Source organism: Callorhinchus milii, unplaced genomic scaffold, assembly GCF_018977255.1.
Source record: "Callorhinchus milii isolate IMCB2004 unplaced genomic scaffold, IMCB_Cmil_1.0 Scaffold10, whole genome shotgun sequence".
Taxonomy (NCBI): domain Eukaryota; kingdom Metazoa; phylum Chordata; class Chondrichthyes; order Chimaeriformes; family Callorhinchidae; genus Callorhinchus; species Callorhinchus milii.
Window position 1 is genome coordinate 8,451,746 of NW_024704751.1, and position 17,639 is coordinate 8,469,384.

General features: G+C 50.3%; 3 protein-coding genes across 3 annotated transcripts; 2 read left to right on the plus strand and 1 right to left on the minus strand.

Annotated features, from left to right (window-relative positions):
* The first annotated feature begins 9 nt into the window (after positions 1-9).
* LOC103180580 lies at positions 10-2,588 on the plus strand. Its single transcript, XM_007896519.2, has 3 exons — positions 10-232; positions 861-975; positions 1,696-2,588. Exons 1-3 carry the CDS (start codon positions 119-121, stop codon positions 1,965-1,967), a joined length of 501 nt encoding a protein of 166 aa, XP_007894710.2. The 5' UTR covers positions 10-118; the 3' UTR covers positions 1,968-2,588.
* Positions 2,589-2,975: 387 nt separating this feature from the next.
* On the minus strand, positions 2,976-4,657 carry LOC121849762 (tRNA uridine(34) hydroxylase-like). Its single transcript, XM_042338368.1, has 3 exons — positions 4,394-4,657; positions 3,787-3,895; positions 2,976-3,681 (listed from the first exon to the last, which is right to left on the minus strand). The coding sequence occupies exons 1-3, from the start codon at positions 4,505-4,507 to the stop codon at positions 3,407-3,409; spliced, it is 498 nt and encodes a 165-aa protein (XP_042194302.1). The 5' UTR covers positions 4,508-4,657; the 3' UTR covers positions 2,976-3,406.
* Positions 4,658-5,675: 1,018 nt separating this feature from the next.
* LOC103180579 (scavenger receptor class F, member 1) lies at positions 5,676-16,214 on the plus strand. Its single transcript, XM_007896518.2, has 11 exons — positions 5,676-6,018; positions 8,076-8,137; positions 8,706-8,807; positions 9,181-9,703; positions 10,205-10,420; positions 11,124-11,252; positions 11,648-11,751; positions 12,681-12,789; positions 13,072-13,190; positions 14,414-14,548; positions 15,007-16,214. Exons 1-11 carry the CDS (start codon positions 5,921-5,923, stop codon positions 16,074-16,076), a joined length of 2,667 nt encoding a protein of 888 aa, XP_007894709.2. The 5' UTR covers positions 5,676-5,920; the 3' UTR covers positions 16,077-16,214.
* The last annotated feature ends 1,425 nt before the right edge of the window (positions 16,215-17,639 follow it).

Sequence of the window (17,639 nt, forward strand, 5' to 3'; positions counted from 1 at the left end):
TTGTTCACGGTCACGTGCAGTTTACGCTTCCAATCCAACTGTAATAACCGGTCTGACTGCAGAACAGGCAGCAGTTTTCAGGCTGAAACCTTGTCGTCCGGGGCCTCGAGTCTTGGCCATGCTGAAGCCCGTGAGCGAGTGGATTAAGCACAGTTTCCAGACGGTGGAGAATGTGTCTTCGGACTCGCTGGAGCAGCTGCTGAAGGAGGACAGGGATCGGGTGGTGCTGGTGGTGAGTCAGGCACACGCTGGGCAGGAGCAACAACAAGTTACATTTGTATAGTGCCTTTCACGTCGTGCAGGAGCAGCTCAGCCAGAGAGACGCTCCTCTGACAGCCCGAGGCTCAGATAGAAAGGAAAAGATCAGACTGAAGGGAGCAATGTGGAAGCAATCCATAGCAAATCTGCAGGACACATGAGGTTAGGACCTAACACCGAGAGACAGCCACCCCAATGACGAGCAACTGGAATAGAGACTTGTGCTCGATTAACATTAAAACCTCCAATGTTCAGAACTGCTTGGAGACCACCCTCACACAGCCACCTCCCCCCCCCACCTCCCGATGCCTGGGCACACTTGTGTTTTGCACCAACTTGTCCGTGTTAATGTGTTCTTGGGCACAGCTTCACTGAGCTGTGCTTGAATGGGGATTGACACACTGAGCACCGGTGAATGTCAATAGGCATTAAACCCTGACCTGTGGGACTCTGGTGCATTGACCACAGTGACTTATGTGAGACAGCACAGATCCGTCAGACCCTGAGTAAATAGTTACCGATCAACTGAGGCCTGCTGGTTGCGTTGAATTGAGCCTTATTCTCAGTGTGGCTTATTCAAACAAAACAAACTTTTATTTTAGGACGTACGGAGCCCTGGCGAGTTCGAGGTCAGTCACTTACAAGGAGCTGTTCGTGTTGAACCAGACAACACTGCCATGGACAGCGTGATCCAGCAATTGGACTTGGGGCTGGCAGGTACAGAGCATTTAGATGTGTTTCTATCAGTTGTCGGGTCTATCTCCATGGTTAACCAGCGTACACACAGTATCTGACACACAGACCACAAACAGCCCAAACTCCAGCAAAACCCTGGTTGGGTTTTCGGTTAACTTTCTGACTCTGAAATAAAAACGATCGATTTGAAACAAACGATCTATTGTACGGAATCATTTAGTTTAGTTTGCCACAACGATAGTAATAATAATACTTACATTTGATATAGCACCTTATCACGTCTTCGAGACGTCTCAAAGGGCTTCACAGAATATACCATAAAGTGAATTGACTGTATATTTTGTGGCCGAAATGTAGCAGCCAATTGCACACAGCACAATTGGCCACAAAAACAGTCGTGGATTGAGTGATGAAATTACTATTTTTTTGGGAAGGGATTATTACCCCCAGAAAAGTGAGCCTCCAATCGACTTAACAACCAGGTTCCTACTTGCTACTGGGTAAACAGAGGTGTGTGTGTGTGGAGCATGGAAATTTGCCTAAGGTTTCGCCCTGCCGGGGAATCGAACCCAGGTCCTCTCGCTTGCGAGGAGAGTGCTCTAACCACTTTGCTGCGGGTCTCCACATATATTTCCTTAAAACGACTATTCGGGTTGCAGGTGGTCAGTGACAGAGTGTTCCGCGGGTGGCGACCTCCTACTGTGATCTGCCCCGCGTGGTTGTTCTGGTTTTGTTCTTCAGGTGGTGAGGAACTGAGAGAGATCATCTGCTACTGCACCACTGGCTATCAGGCTGCACATCTGGCTCAGAACCTCAACACCTTTTTGGAAAGTGAATGCGGTCGAGGCTTGCGTGGACAGCTGAAAGTTTCTAACCTGGAAGGCGGGTTCCTGAAATGGACCAGAGAGAACAGGGCTATAGTGGACAGCAGCAACCAGCCCACGACCTTGGTTCACCCCTATAATGAGCTGTGGGTAGAGCTGCTAAAGGCTGAATTTAAGGCTCCTGTCTAACCCCGGGAGCGGAACGAGAATAACATGTGTTTATACCGAGCCCATCATGTAACTTTCAGCGACTCAAAGCGCTTTATAATATAATTGATTCAAAATGAAGTGAAATTAATTCTACAGGCAAACACAGCTGCTAACCTGTCGATCACAAACCGCGATGAAGTGAATGGTTATTTTTTTTTCTGGGGGAATTGTTGGCCACGACTTTGGGAGAGAGAAAAACTCCCTTCTCTTTTCAAGTAGTGTTGCGGGATCTTTAGCGTCCACCTGAACAGGCAGACTGGACTTCGGTTAACTGCAGTGTTCCGCCTCAGCACCTCACCAGAGTGTCAGCCTGGACTTTGAGTTCATAATCCCACAACTTTGCTTTCTGATTACAAAAAGAAACATGCCACAAGATAAATCAGATAGCTAAGTGCTGATTTACTGTCATAAAAGACCGAGCACATAAATGACTATTAACAGCCTATGATAGATCGCATTGACATTGATTAATCAAACTTAAGTCTGTTTGCCAACGATCAATTTAAGTCTCTGAGACACATGGAGAGTTCACCTGTCTCCACGACAGAATAGGTCAATGCTCTTGTTAACCTGATCTGCATTGTTGAGTATGGTGATGGTGGAATATTGTAGCCTCTTTGTAAACCAAGGTCAGTTTAACTCATTCTGACATGAGCTGTAGGAACACACCCAGCGATCCGGTCTGCCCGACTTTGCAGATCTTTATAGTTTATAGAGAGATTTATCTCTTGTGTTATTGAGAAACAAGGTGAAATGTGAGGGTCTGTGGAGCAGTACACCACCAAGGTTGAAATGAGTAGCAGGGAAAAACAAGTCTTACAAAGACCTACATATACTTTGCAGTATATTCTGTGATGTGGTTTGAGACTTCCTTTGGACTTGAAAGAGCGCTATATCCAATTGCAAGGACTGTTGTTATTTTGCAATGAGTTTTGAGTCCTTGAAAGGTTCGTGCCTCATCTGATGTCATTCTGCATTTGCTAACACACAATCCACTGTGGTGAGAGAACTGAGAATATTTGTGTTTATTTTGATTATTGCAAACATCATTGACTGAGGTCAGTGCAGCTGCACTGTTTGAACGCACTCTAAACACAGTATCTGAGAACGATTGCGCACACGAAGTTAGGAACAATATCTCACCACAACCGGCCATCAGGAATATTGTAAGAGGAACAGCAATGACTCACTACAGAGGAGTAAATACACCAATCTCACGAAAACATCCATCCCCTGAGGGTGCGGAGTGCAGGGGAGGCAGTAACCTTAGCCAGTAGCCATTGCCCCTTTTCACTAACACTCTGACTAAACTGCTGCAAACCAGTAATGCTGTGGCTCGTTGGTGCTGTTGATCTTGATCTCCAGTGGTTCAGAAATCCAGCCTGGCAGCTCCTGAACATTTTCATTCAGCAGAACAATCAGAAAGAGGCCCTGAGCTCGGGCTCTAACAGCTGGCCCCACACCTGGTTATAAGGGTGGACCAGGGCGGTGGGTTTATTCCTGCCGTCAACGATCTCCTTCCTCTCGTTGGCCCATTTCACCAAGCCGCCCTCCAGGTTGTACACCCTCGGCAAGACCTCCTCGTGCCGGCCAGAACCATTGGCGAGAAAGCCGCTGAGTTTCTGAGCCATCTGCGAGCCGTGGTACCCGACTGTACAGTAACACACCACCGTTTTATTCTCCTTCTGAACGTCTGAAAACACAAACAGGCAACAAACAGTCCAAGTCAGACTCCTGGGCCTTTGGTGACCCGGTCAGCTGTTCCGCCAGTAAATCACAGCAATCGACAAGTCCCTACCTGGCAGGCCCAGCTGCTGGACCACATTGTCCATGTTGCTGGCGTCCGGGTCGACCCGAACGGCTCCTTCTATGTGACTGACCTCGTACTCCGCCTGACTCCGAGCGTCCTGAGATGGAAAGGGGGAAAGTTACCAACTTTGGTGTGTTCAGGACAGTGTTGTACAGCATCACTCACTCCCTGCCCCAGGAGTGCTGAGGTCAGGCATAAACCCTGCACTGAGGGGCAGTGCTTCAACTAACAGTAGAACTCCATGGCCAGAAGTGGAGAGTGGATCCCATCCCACGCAGTAGATCCAAGGCCAGGGAGCTTCCCAAATGCCCCTGCAAATTGTCCCAAGTGCGAATGGCTCCCTTCATGCCTCGCGCCAGCCTAGTTCCAATTAAGCCCATCAAATGAGCAGATTCCAACACGCCTTTGGTCACTCTCCTACCTCTACCCTCCCTGCTCTCCACCCTTTTCCTGATCCCCCCCACCGCCCACCCCCCCAGCTTGATCCTCGATTGTCCAGCGCCTTGGGACGTCCTCCCGAAGTGAAAAGACGCTGCGTAAATATAATTTGTTGTTATTGTCGTCGTTGCTCCTGCCCAGCGTGTGCCTGACTCACCACCAGCACCACCCGATCCCTGTCCTCCTTCAGCAGCTGCTCCAGCGAGTCCGAAGACACATTCTCCACCGTCTGGAAACTGTGCTTAATCCACTCGCTCACGGGCTTCAGCATGGCCAAGACTCGAGGCCCCGGACGACAAGGTTTCAGCCTGAAAACTGCTGCCCGTCCTGCAGTCAGACCGGTTATCGCAGTCGGATTGGAAGCGTAAACTGCACGTGACCGTGAGCGAACTGCTACAGGACTTTGTGCTCAGCCTCTGCTCTGTGCCAGCACCGAAGTCTCACACAGTCACTGGCTGCCAAGGATTAACGCACTGTGCCACTGTGCCAGGGTTTCGCAATAAAAACGTGCACTGATCAGTGTTTTGCACACCAGTCAATTCACTTTACAGTGTGTCCCTGTGAAGCGCTTTGAGGCGTCTCGGAGACACGATAAGGCGCTGTATCAGACGCCAGGATTATTATGATTATTATTATTTCTTTCTTGGCAGCAAAGATTGGGGCCACTTGGAGGTCGCTCAGCTCCGTGCTGCTCCTCCCTTCAATAATAATCCTTGCCGTTTTCACAGCCCCCATCAAGCCTGGAGGACGTCTCAAAGCGCTTCACGGTGATTCACACTGAAGTGTAGTGACTGCGTATTTTCTAGGCGAACGCAGCGGCCGACTTACGAGCAGCAATTTCCCACGGGTGGCACGGAGCGAGTGATCGATTGTAATTGCGGGATTGTCAGCCGGGACACCGGGAGAAACTCTCTTCTCTTTCCGATCTGTGCCACGAGATCCTTGGGAAGGAGCAGGCTTGATGAACCAACCATGGGCTGATTGGGAGAGACACAGGCACAAGGAACACCCTGCGGGTTAGTGAGTGCAAACAGCAGAACCAAGCGAGTGAGTACCGAATCCATGTCACTGACTGTGGAGTCGGCGGTAACCCAATTCCATTCACCGACACTTTATATTAATGGTTACTTTTTAGGGACCAAGATATATAAACCTCGGGTGATATAGAGCATGGGCACCGTGTGTCCGATTAAAGACTGTGGGACGCTGCTGTGCGCAATTGGCTGCTGTGTTTCGCCCACAAAATACACAGTCGATTCACTTTAACAGTATATCCTATGAAGAGCTTTGAGACGTCTCAACGGCATGATAAGGCGCTACTTCGAAAGCAAGGATTATTATTATTATTAATACTGTTAATAAAAGTATGATTCAAGCTGGTTCTCTTTCTGTCTCTCCGTGTGACAGACGCAGTGTTTTCACGCTCTCTCCTGAGCACTCTTTGTTTCTGGTGTTTGAACAGAAGGAACTCAGCCAACCCTCCCCTCACTTCCGCAGGAAAGAGCGGCGTTTCCTGGGGAGGAAATGGGAGCTGAGGGCAGGGATCGAGCCATCTCCCAGTCGAGGGACTGACTTGGAGCTCAGGGCTGCTCCGAAACCGAACCAAGTCGTCGGCGGACACCGGTTAACGCTGAGACTGAAAGACGTTGATCGGAGGCACCGGGGTCCTGCTCTCTGATGCAGTATGGAATCACTGCTCCTCTTGGTCAGCTCAGCCCTGATCCACGCCTCTCACACCCAGCAACTGCAGCCCAATGGTACCAATGTCTGCCGCTCGCCAAGGTAACTCCACATGACCTCTCCCTTTCACCATCTCTGTCTCTCCATGTGTCCGTCTTTCCCTGTGTCTGACTCTCTCCCTTTCTATCTCTCCCTATCTATCTCTCCCCGTCTGTCTCTCCTCTGTTTCTATATTTCCCCCCCTCTCTCTGTATCTCCCTCTCCCTCTCTATTTCTGTGTCTCCCTTTCCGTCTCTGTGTCTGTCTGTCTGTCTGTCTGTCTCTCTCTATCTATCTATCTATCTATCTATCTATCTATCTATCTATCTATCTATCTATCTATCTATCTATCTATCTATCTATCTATCTATCTATCTATCTATCTATCTATCTATCCATCTATCCATCTATCCATCTATCCATCCATCCATCCATCCATCCATCCCTCTCTCTCTCTCTCTCTCTCTCTCTTTCTCTCCATCTCTGTCTGTCTCTCCCTGTTTCTATCCTTCCCACTCTATCTCTGTGTTTGTCTCTCCCTATCTCCATGTCGCGATCTGTCTGTATACCTCAATGCCTGGTTCTTCTTTACCATCTCTGAGTCTGTTGCTGGATCTGTCCCTGTCTGTCTCTGTGTCCATCTTTCCAAAAGAAAAAAAATAATAATTTAGTCACTCAACCCACGCCTGTTTGTGGGGCGCTGCTGTGCGCAATTGGCTGCCGCGTTTCGCCCACAAAATACACAGTCAATTCACTCTACAGTATATCCTGTGTAGCGCCTTGAGACGTCTCGATGACCTGATAAGGCGCTATATCAAATGCGAGGTTTATTATCATTATTATTCCTTCTCTATCTCTACGTCTGTCTCGGTCCATGCCTCTCCCTGTCTGTTTCTCCCTGTCCTTGTCTTTCATTGTGTGTCTCCCTGTAGATTTCTGTCTGTGAAAGGTTCCCCCAGCTTCCCTTCCACCCCCCCGACCGACCCCGCAACCCCACCCCCCACCGTACGCTCCCTCTTTAAGTATCATGTTGTCCATGTGGACCCCAAGTCCAGGGTTGTCTTGACCCATTGTGTAGCTGTGACTAAACTTCCAACCTCCGCACTTTGTTTGCCCGTATCTGTGATTATGTGACGCACACTAAGGCTCGCCACATTGGCGTGAAAGCAGAGGAAACCTTGGGAATTATCATTGTCCATTAAAAATATTTCATCACTGGGGTGGGAGAAGGGGACATGAATAATAACTCATGGGTAACGTGGGACTTTGGTCACAGCGAGGATGAAACAATAGCTGAGAGATGGCGTTGTATGTGCAAAGGCTGACCTGCCCCTCTTTGTGTCTACATTTTGTTCACTTCCTTTCTGCCTGTGGCTGAGAGAGCATTTGTTTGCTCATGTAATGGTGGTGCAATGGTTCTGTCCAGTGCAATATTGTTCTGACACACAGGGAAACGCACAGACAAATTGAGATCCACACAGACACACAGAACACTCGCTGCCAAATTACACAGTCACCACACTTCACAGTGAATGCTCTGAAGCACTTTTGAGACATCCTCCCGACTTGAAAGGCGTCATCTCAAACGCAAGGATTGTTATATTCTCGTTCTATGTGGATTTAGTGCATTTTTTGTGACCTCAAAAGGGAACATTTGCTTCTTAAAGCCCTTGGTTGCAGTTTGGCAGATGCCTGGAGGAAGCCCTCCCATCGTGCTCTGTGTGTGCCTCTATAAATAATAATAATCTGCTCACTCCATCCCTGAGCCAGGCTGACGCACAGAGAAACACTGACCAGGTCCTTAGGCTGTTATCCCTTCTAATAATAATAATTATAATAATTATAATAATTATAATAATCCTCGCATTTGATATATTATTATTATATAGCGCCTTATCACGTCTTCAAGACGCCTCAAAGCGCTTCTGATGCTATATCTCAACCCAATGAATTGTGTTGAGCTACACAAGGGAAGGGAACATGAGGGCTCTACGTGGTAGGGGTCAGTGCTTGAGCCCACCCATAGCTGACAGCACCACAGTAACGGGGCGATTTGCGATCTGATGTTAAGCCCTTTGTTGAAGAGTCTCAGTCATCTCAACGTTTCCTGTTCTCACCAGCGATCCTCCCACACTCATCTGCTGTCCGGGGTGGAAACCGAGAGGACACGACTGCACCATCGGTAGGTGTTTGAGAGCCAAGGCTTTCTGTTAATGCTTACTCTAAAACCTGCTAAAGATAGTGTGCTGGGCTAAGTGTAGATCTGGAGGTGTGTGTGTGTGTGTTTGTGTGTATGTGACCTGTAATCTCTTTGCTTCGTGCGGTTGGGATGCGCTGTCTGGATGCCGGTCATTGTGTGACTAACTCGAGGACATTGGCAGACGTGTTGGCTTCAGTTATCGGCAGCTTTGTGTGAGATTGAGAGCACTGCGCCTCTGCACTGAACCAACTGTGTTTTACCCACAAAATCCACCCAGCTGTTTGTGGGACACTGCTGTGCGCAATCGGCTGCCGGATTTTGCCCACAAAATCCTGTGAAGTGCTTTCAGATGTCTCAACAACATGATAATTCGCTAGATCAAACGCAAGGATTATTATTGTTATTACCATCATTATTACTGAGCGTCTATGGACCGTGGAGAGTAACCCTGGCCAACCGTTCAGTCTGTTCCTTGGCTCAATGTCCAAATGATCCCCGGTCACACAGGGCGTCTCCGCTTAACACTTGTACATTTTGCAATCACTTGCAGCTGTCTGTGAGGAGCCAAACACCTGCCGTCTCGAGGAGATCTGCATCCGGCCCGGAGTTTGCCGCTGCCCACACGGGTACTATGGAGCCCAGTGCATCACCAGTGAGTACAGTATCTTCTATTACAACAACAACTTTCCTTTGCACAGCGCACCCCTCGCGCAGACGGTGGCGGAGCGAGCACGCACGATCGCTAGCACTGTGCCTCCGGACGGAGCGATTGCGGACTGTGTTTCACCCGCAAAGCGCACGTCACTACACTTTACAGTGCACCGCGTGCGAAGCGCTGTGAGACGTCTCGCCCACAAATTCACATTCACTACACTTTGCAATATATTCTGCGGAGCGCTTAGAGACATCTCGACTGTATCAAATGCAAGGACTATTATCATTATTAATATTATCATGATTATTATTATGTGTCGTGTTCTTGAAATGATAATTATTATAGTTATGTCTGTCTGCTTGTTCCCCAGGATGCCCCGACCAGTTCTGGGGGCCAGACTGCAGGGAACTGTGCCCTTGTTATCCCAACGGCAAGTGCCACGGTGTGACTGGCGCCTGTACCTGTCGCCGAGGACACTGGGGAGTCAACTGTGCCAGGACTTGCCGATGCCAGCGAGGAAAGTGCAACCCTGTCACGGGGCAGTGCGAGTGCCAGGCCGGCTGGTGGGGCTCTGACTGCAGCCAGGCCTGCGGCTGTCACAACGCCGGGCCCCAGTGTGACCAGGCCAGCGGGAGGTGCACCTGTTTGCCGGGGTTCTTGGGCAAGAAGTGCCTTTACCGCTGCTCCTGTAACCATTCCCCGTGCCACCAGGTCACGGCCGTGTGCGACTGCAATGCGGGCTGGTGGGGCCAGGGGTGTGACAAGCGGTGCATGTGCGAGCACGGGACCTGCATCCTGGCCAACGGGATTTGTGTGTGTGACCTTGGCTTCCAGGGGAAAGAGTGCAGTGAGCCCTGCCAGGCTGGATACTATGGAGAAGGCTGCCAGCACAGGTATGAGCATTCCCAAAGCTCGGCACATCCCAGATCGACCGTTCTGGCTTCCCCCTGTTAGCCTCACTGCACTGATAGGCGGGAAGTTCCTCTCCCTCTAATCCTGGTCCCCTTACTCTTATTTTACTCTTTCCCAGGAGCTAAAGCCTCTACACATTTCCTCCCACCCTCAATCTCCCCTTAAGGACATAAGAACGTAAGACTTTCCTCGGCGAAAGAAGACCAAGGTTCATCTCGTTCGCCTTCCACCACCCCTGGCTTGACATGTAGTGTCCCCAACTTTATACTGTATTATTTTCTAGCAGAAATCTATCTAATTTGTTCTTGAAACAAACGACAACCTTCTCCCCGTAACCTGCAATGATTTAGCCCCCAAACTCAGCCTCGCTGATCCCTCATGTCCCTTCCTCTCCGCTCCCCCTGTCTCTACAAGCCTCTTCAATCTGGTTTCTTCCCCACGAGCCCAGACCCCTGACATGGCTTTCTTTCCCCACTTCACAGATGTGGCCGCTGTAAGGATGGTCCCTGCTCCTCCACCGACGGCTCCTGTGCGGCCTGTGTCCCGGGCTGGAATGGCACTCGCTGCAACCAGTCCTGCGCCCCGGGATTCCACGGGGAAAACTGCCGGGAAAGCTGCCCCCTGTGCAGAGCCGGGGAGGTCTGCGATGTGGAGACGGGGGTCTGCGGTTCCTGCGATCCAGGCTGGAATGGCTCCAGGTATGGCAGTCAGTACAACAGCGCTTTCTCTGTCTCTCTCTCCGTCTCTCTCTCTCTCTCTCTCGCAACGCTGCCACTCACCACTCTACTCTCCCCACTCCGCTACCCGCTGCCTCCCCTTGGCTGGCTCCGGCCTCCTGGCCCGGCCCTCGGCCCCTCCGCTCCGCCATCGGTGGCCACACTTTCAGCCGCTCCTTAAGAACATAACAAGAATTTGCTGGGCAAAAGAAGACCAAGGTCCCATCTGGTTCGCCTTCCACCATCCTGGCAGTCACTTGTCATGTCATGTCCCCAAACTATATTCTGTATTATCCCCAGATATTATTTTCTAATAACTATGCCCCAAAACTTTGAAACTCTCTCCCCCAATCCCTCCGCCTCGCTCCTTCCTCCTTCCCCTCTTTTAAACCGTGACTGAGGATCTTCCTCTTTGACCGTGGTTACGGTCACCTCCTCCCTCCCCTCCCCCCTGACTCGGGGTCAGACTCGCCACTGTCAAGCGCTCCGAGAGCCTGCCCCGCGTGAAGGGCGCAGTGTAAATGCAAGCTGTTGGGGGCCTCATGTTGTCATTTAGTGAGGCGCTGGTTAAACATTGGCACCGTAGGACTTTGTATATTAGACGGTGCCCGCTGCTGTGTGGAGCTGCTGTGTGGAGCTGTTGGCAGGTGGGCAGAACTGGCACTAACCTGTGACTTGGCCCCAGGTGTGATTCTCACTGTCCAGCTGGAACCTTTGGGGATGGCTGCCGATTCACCTGTCCTGACTGCTCCCATGGTAACTGCCACCATATCACAGGAGAATGCCTATGTGATCCAGGCTATACTGGAGACAGGTGAGGAGACAGCCACACACGCGCGCGCGCACACACACACACACACACGTACAATCACAGCCATGTCACCCATACACAGGCGTTCGATATATAAGACACACACAGCACTGAGAGACCGGAGTCACAGTGATACTCACACACACGCACACACACCATCCCACAGTCCCGTCACCTCGTCCCCTCCCTTGCCTCCTTCAAGGCCCGTCTCAAGAACTTCCTCTTCGACCACACGTTCGGTCACCCTCCTAACCCTAACCCTCCCTGGCCTCCACCCCTCCTGATCCCAACGCCCAGCTCGGGTACAAATCCTTGACTGTGTTCCAGTTGCCTTGAAACATCCTCCCGAAGTGAAAGGCGCAGTGTAAATGTAATTTATTGTTGTTGTTGTTGTGTAGCTGTAACCATACGTGCCCTGAAGGATATCACGGGGCGAACTGTTCTACGACCTGTCACTGTTTGGGGACTTCCTGCGATCACGTGTCTGGCTTGTGTGAGTTCAGTAAGTATCTCTCACCTATCACACAGTGTCGTTGTGTCCACAATATTGAGTGACGTTGATGTTGTCCACTGTCTGAGACCATTGTTGCCGCTGGCTTTTCACACCAGCTCTGATGATCCTAGTTGCCTTTTGACCCAACTTGGTGCCAATTTGTGCCCAAACTGTGCTGCTCCTGCTGGCAATTGGTCATATTGCTGATTGATAAATAATAATAATAATAATCCTTGCGTTTGATACAGTGCCTTATCACATCTTGTCCAGCGACTTGAGACGTCCTCCCGACCTGAAAGGCGCTATACAAATGTAATTTTGTTGTTGTCTTCATGACGTCTCAAAGTGCTTCGGAGAATATACCGTAAAGTGAATTGACTGTGTATTTTTGTGGGCAAATAAATATATTGATTGTGGGGTCACGACAGTGTTTAGGGCCAGAGTAAAGCCCTGGTCCCCACTGTTACCCCACTCACAGGAAAGAAGCCCAGACAGACACACAGTGTGATGCTTTCGTTCCTCACGTTGGTTGTCCTTTTGACCCCCTTTGGACAATTTTTGCCAAACCGTGTTGTTTATTGCGCAGAGCAAATTGGCTGCCACGTTTGCCTACAAAACAGACAATTACTGCACTTTACGCTAAATCTGGGACGCTTCCCAGGGTGAGGGGCGCTGTGTAAATACAAGTTGTTGTTGTAAATCCCATGAAGTGCTTTGAGACGGGATAGCGAAGGATTTGCTTAATGCTGGGACTCAGCCATTTTGGCCTCCCACAACATTAGGGTTTGCTGATGTTGTGTTGAGGCCAAAGTGGTTGAGTCCTTCTGGTGAAGTGTCAGTGCCAGACTCGGTGGGGGGGCTGAGGTCTAGCTCACGGTGGCTTTAGTTGGAGCTTCTGTATGTTGTACCCTGACTTGATGGCTTCCTCCCTGGAACAGGTAGAAAGGGCGCTGTGATTGCTGGTGTCCTGGTCACCCTCGTGGTCCTGTTAGTCTGTATCCTGTGCTGCTGTTGTTGTGGAGCCGATGAGAACGACCCCAAGAACAGGTAAACAGTTAATGTTCATTTATTTTGCAATCTACAGGAGAAAGGGGGGTGGGGGATGGGATTTGGGGGTCTTATACTCATCGGAGCGAGAGATATCAGTACACTGGTTTGGTACTTGTCATCGTGTTTGCTATCCAACACCAAGTGAAACACCAAGTATCCCCAGGTTACAGTCTGAGTGAAGCTTTAATCCAACCTCACAATAGCATCTTCCATAGGATGGGGGCTGAAGGCCAGCATAACATACCCTATCTGACAACCTTGCCGTGTCTCTTTGCTCAGGGCGGTAGACGAAGGCAGGGGTCCGATGGCGAGGATGAAGCATCATGTCCAAGGGGTCCTGGCAAACCTCAGCTCCACCAGCTTCTCCTTCGGCAATCAGAAGTTGCCTAAGATCACCGGTAAAAAAAACATTACCCAAAACTCAGCTCTTTACTCATTACTCATTCCTCGGTTTTATCTTAATCAGCGGAGCACACGGAGGTTCACAGGGTTTTCCAGTAAATAATAGTAATAAATAATAATAATCCTTGTATTTGATTCAGCGTCTTATCACATCTTCGAGACGTCTCGAAACGCTTCACGGAATAGACTGTGAAGTGAATTGACGGGTATATTTTGTGGGCGAAACGCGGCAGCCAATTGCGCACAACAGCGTCCCCACGAACAGTCGTGGACTGAGCGACCAAATTATTTTTTTTTGAAGGGATTATCAACCCCCGTCAGCTTTATCCTGTACCTGACTCCGCCAGCAGATGACGATATTGCTCTGGTGTTCTGACGTTCGTTTCAGAGACGTCTGTGCAGCAGGCTATTAAAAATGCTCTCCTGTCCTGAAGGCACTGCCGCATTCATACCGGGCTTTGTTTTTTTGGCCGGCCGGGTGTCTGACACACGCGGAAACCCACCACCGTGCTTAAAAGTATCCAAACCAAGCTGAGAATCCCACCTGCACAGAGATAAATCGCTCAAAGCGCTTGACAGAATAGACCGTAAAGCGATTTGACTGTATATTTTGTGGGCGAAACGCAGCAGGCAATTAATTCCACGTTATGTCTGTTTGTGGGAAGCTGGTGCGTGGAGATTGGTTGTCGCGTTCACCTACAAAATACACACGGTCCATATCTACTCTGCAGTGAATCCTGTGAATCACTTTGTGGTATTTCGAAAGCGCGATGAACCGTTTCAAAATGCGTTACGTTAATGCAATGCAGCACCTTGTTTGTGTGTTTTATCCCGCAGCCCCTCCGACTCGCCCCCTCCCTTGCTTCGTTTCAAGACCCTCCTCCTCGACCATGTTTTCGATCGCCCTGCCTCCCCTCCCTCTGCCCTCCACCCTCCCCGACCCCGACCCCCAGCTTGGGTCCGAAACTCAGTCTGTCCAGCGCTTTGGGACCTTCTCCCGACGCGAAAGGCGCTTTACAAATGTAGTTTTGTTGTTGTTGTTGTTGTATTTGGGTTGGAAGCTTACGTTGAACACTGTTGGCTTTGTGTGAGCGGTTGATTGTCTGCATCGCATGCTGGTGAATGCAGGCGCCATGAGTGAGTGTGTCACACAGTAGTGAATGTGTTGTGTGATTGATGCTGGCAGAGTCGTGTAAAACTAGGTCTTTCTGCCTCGCAGTTTCGCACCACGATGCCGATGTCACCTTTAACTGCAGCTTCATTGACTCGCCGTCCGCTGGCTGGGACTCAGCCTCGTTCTCCTCTTTCGAGGCAGACGAAGAAGGTCCAGTGTATTGTGTTCCTCCTCGGGAAGGTAAGGGCGAAAAGCAAGGCAGGAACGCCTGAGAATCCACAGTCACACGCGGCTGTATCAGCACATGTGCTTGACACCATCTCAACCTCCTATTAAAGAGTGAGGTGTTTGGCCAACCACTGTAGAAGGAGGGTCCAGATAATAATGATAATCCTTGTGTTTGATACAGAGCCTCATCACGTCTTCGAGACGTCTCAAAGCGCTTCACAGGAGATACTGTAAAGTGGAGTGACTGTGGATTTTGTGGACGAAACGCGGCAGCCACTTGCGCAGCGCAATAAATCATACATCTGCACAAGTCTCGTTCAAGGCTTTACATTCCATGCAAGTTTGACATACTTTGCATAAGTCGTATTAAATGACTGGTTCCATCGGATACAACGTATGTGGGGTTTACAGTGGTGTGTGGAGCTCTCTAATGTGACCACCCTTTATTCTGGTCTCCTTCTTACTTCCAGGAAATGGTTTCATCGCGGTGGGAGAGGGGTTTCAGGAGATGAGCTCCAGGTGTAACTATCTCCCAGCAGAGAATTCCGAGTTTAACAGTGTCGAGGGCCTGGAGTCCTTCTCCATACCGAGAACCTCCAGCATCGTCAAGGCCAAGCGTCCCTCAGTCTCATTCGCGGAAGGGACCAAGTTTGGCCCAGAGGAACGGAGAGGCTCAATGCCCGAGAGCAAGGTGGAGCCCAGTAACAACAGCCAGAGGAAGCGAAAACTCTCCTGGACCCTGAGTAAACTACCCCCCATCCAGTCCGCCTCCGCACCCAGCGATCTCCATCTGCCAGTTTGTGAGCCCTATGAGTACACTGAGCTCCCCATAAGTTGCCAGGAGTCGGAAACAGAGAGCAGGTCCTCCCCACCAGCCGGGGCAGGGGACCACAGGCGGACTTTGTCCAACGCCAAGAGAGGTCCTCAGGATGTGGTGGAATGTGCCGAAATCAGCTCTGTTTCTGGCGATACCGAACCAGGTGCCAATGAGCAAAAAGTGACTACAGTTTATGTCATGGTGAGCAGGCCTCAGAGAGCCTCCAAGATTGGGGGCATTCAGGCAGAAGGAAGTGGGAAAGTTCAAGCAATGCTCAAAAGGTTTGGTAGTTTCCAGAGACAGAGGTCGAGCCCCAGAGAGGGGCGAAGACCCATCGCAAGGGGAGAAGGTGTCTCCAAGGCACGTCAAAAGTTTATCGCTTTGGACAAGAACAACAGGCACCAGGTGTCAGAGCCTGTGGGGAGCTCAGTAGTGGAACTGAAGACGGCCAAGGGAGCTTCACTCCCCAGATATTCCCGCACGCCCACCATTGGCCAGCCTCAGGCAACGGGGTCTCCCAGCTCGACCATGACCAAGAAGGCCCTCATCCCCACCACCTCCATCCTTAGGAAACTGGTAGCAAACGTGGAGGGCACTGAGGAGAGGCTGGAGATGATACACGGTTCCATTCACAGAGACACCCACAGTGACCAGGACAGCAGAGACCGTGAGCGAGGCCACCAGCAGGAGAAACTCGCTGGCCAAGCAGGAAGTGAAAACTGACTGTGAGACTGTCCATGACAGAACGCAGGGCACTGCAGCGTTACAATGTGAGCACTGCTCTCGACAGACACGTAGTCAAGGCACGGATCCTGCTCAGCTCAGCCAAGTTTCCTTCCCCGCCCCTCCCTCCCTCCCTCCATCCCTGCAATTCCCAGTCCACGCTCTTGAGTTCGAACATTCCCGTGTTTTTCCCCAAAAAAATTGGGGGGTTGGTGGGCGGGAAAATTAACCCCTCAAACAAACTTTGGTGAGATGCACTAATCTTGCAGTCTGGGTTAACAAATCCTTTCGAGACATTAGATTTTGACACATTTTTGATAAAAGATGCGAATAAGACATCGTTTAATGTGGGAGGAAGAGAGTCTGAATATAAGAACAACCAGGTGTGTTCCTGGGTTCTACTTTCCATTAGAAAATAATGTCTCGGGGCACTGATATGTATAGTTTGGGGTCACGACATGGCGAGCGACTGCCAGGGTGGTGGAAGGCAAACAAGATGAACCTTAGACTTCTTTCGCCTAGCAAATTCTTATGCTGTTATCTGCTTACTTTTAGCGCGTCAGCCCGGCTCAGTTGGTGGCGCTCTCGCCTCCTGAGTCGCGGAGGTTGTGGGTTCAAGCTCCATTTGGCTCACTGTCTAGACGGGCGCTCCCTCCAGTGCAGTGCCGGGGGAACTCTGGGTGTCAGAGGTATTGTCCTTCGGATGAGATGTTAATTTGAAGTTGATAAAGATCCCACAAAGCTAGTGGAAAAGAGAAGAGAATGCCTCCTGAAACCCCCCCCCGGCCATCCATCCCCCAGAGAAAAACTGGCCATTCACTGCATGGCTGCGTGTGGGACTTGGCTGCACACAAATCGGCTGCTGCATTTGCCTGCAAATACCACATTTTACAAGAAAAGCCCTGGAAGTGGTTTGAGACAATCCAGTGTTCTTGGCACTGCATCAAATACTGCACCAGCATCGTGGTATGGTAGCTCGGAGTGAAGTTTTATAATTACCCAATAGCTTCATAAATAATGCTGCAGCCTTCAGTTTGTGTCTGGTAATCAGTTGTGGACAGTGTCTTGTCTTCCATCCACACACTCTTACGAACATACACATGCTCACACTCACACACTCACACCTACACACACACATATACACCCACACACACCCTTCCCAAGGGGATGCCTACTAGTTGTTGGACGCGAGGTGGGATGCAGCTGTTTCCTCTCATCTCTTGTTGATGTGTGGAGGTCTCTGATGCACACACACACACACTCCCACACGCGACACATGAGCAATGCTGAGATTAGCAGAGATTCCAGGAACTCAGTACAAGTCCACCAAAAGACACTCACTCACACTCTTCCTCCTTCCCACACCTCAGATTTACACAGACCACAAGTCATGGCTGACACACCACTGTCCAGCTCTTGAGAACTCATACAAATTTCCCAGATTCTTTGTTGTCACGTCTTCCTCTCGTGGCAAAACCTCCTCACAGATCAAGACATCGAACACAGTAGGTTCCCTGTCCCCTGCTCACATCAAAACCGTCCTTCGTCAACAACAACAACTTG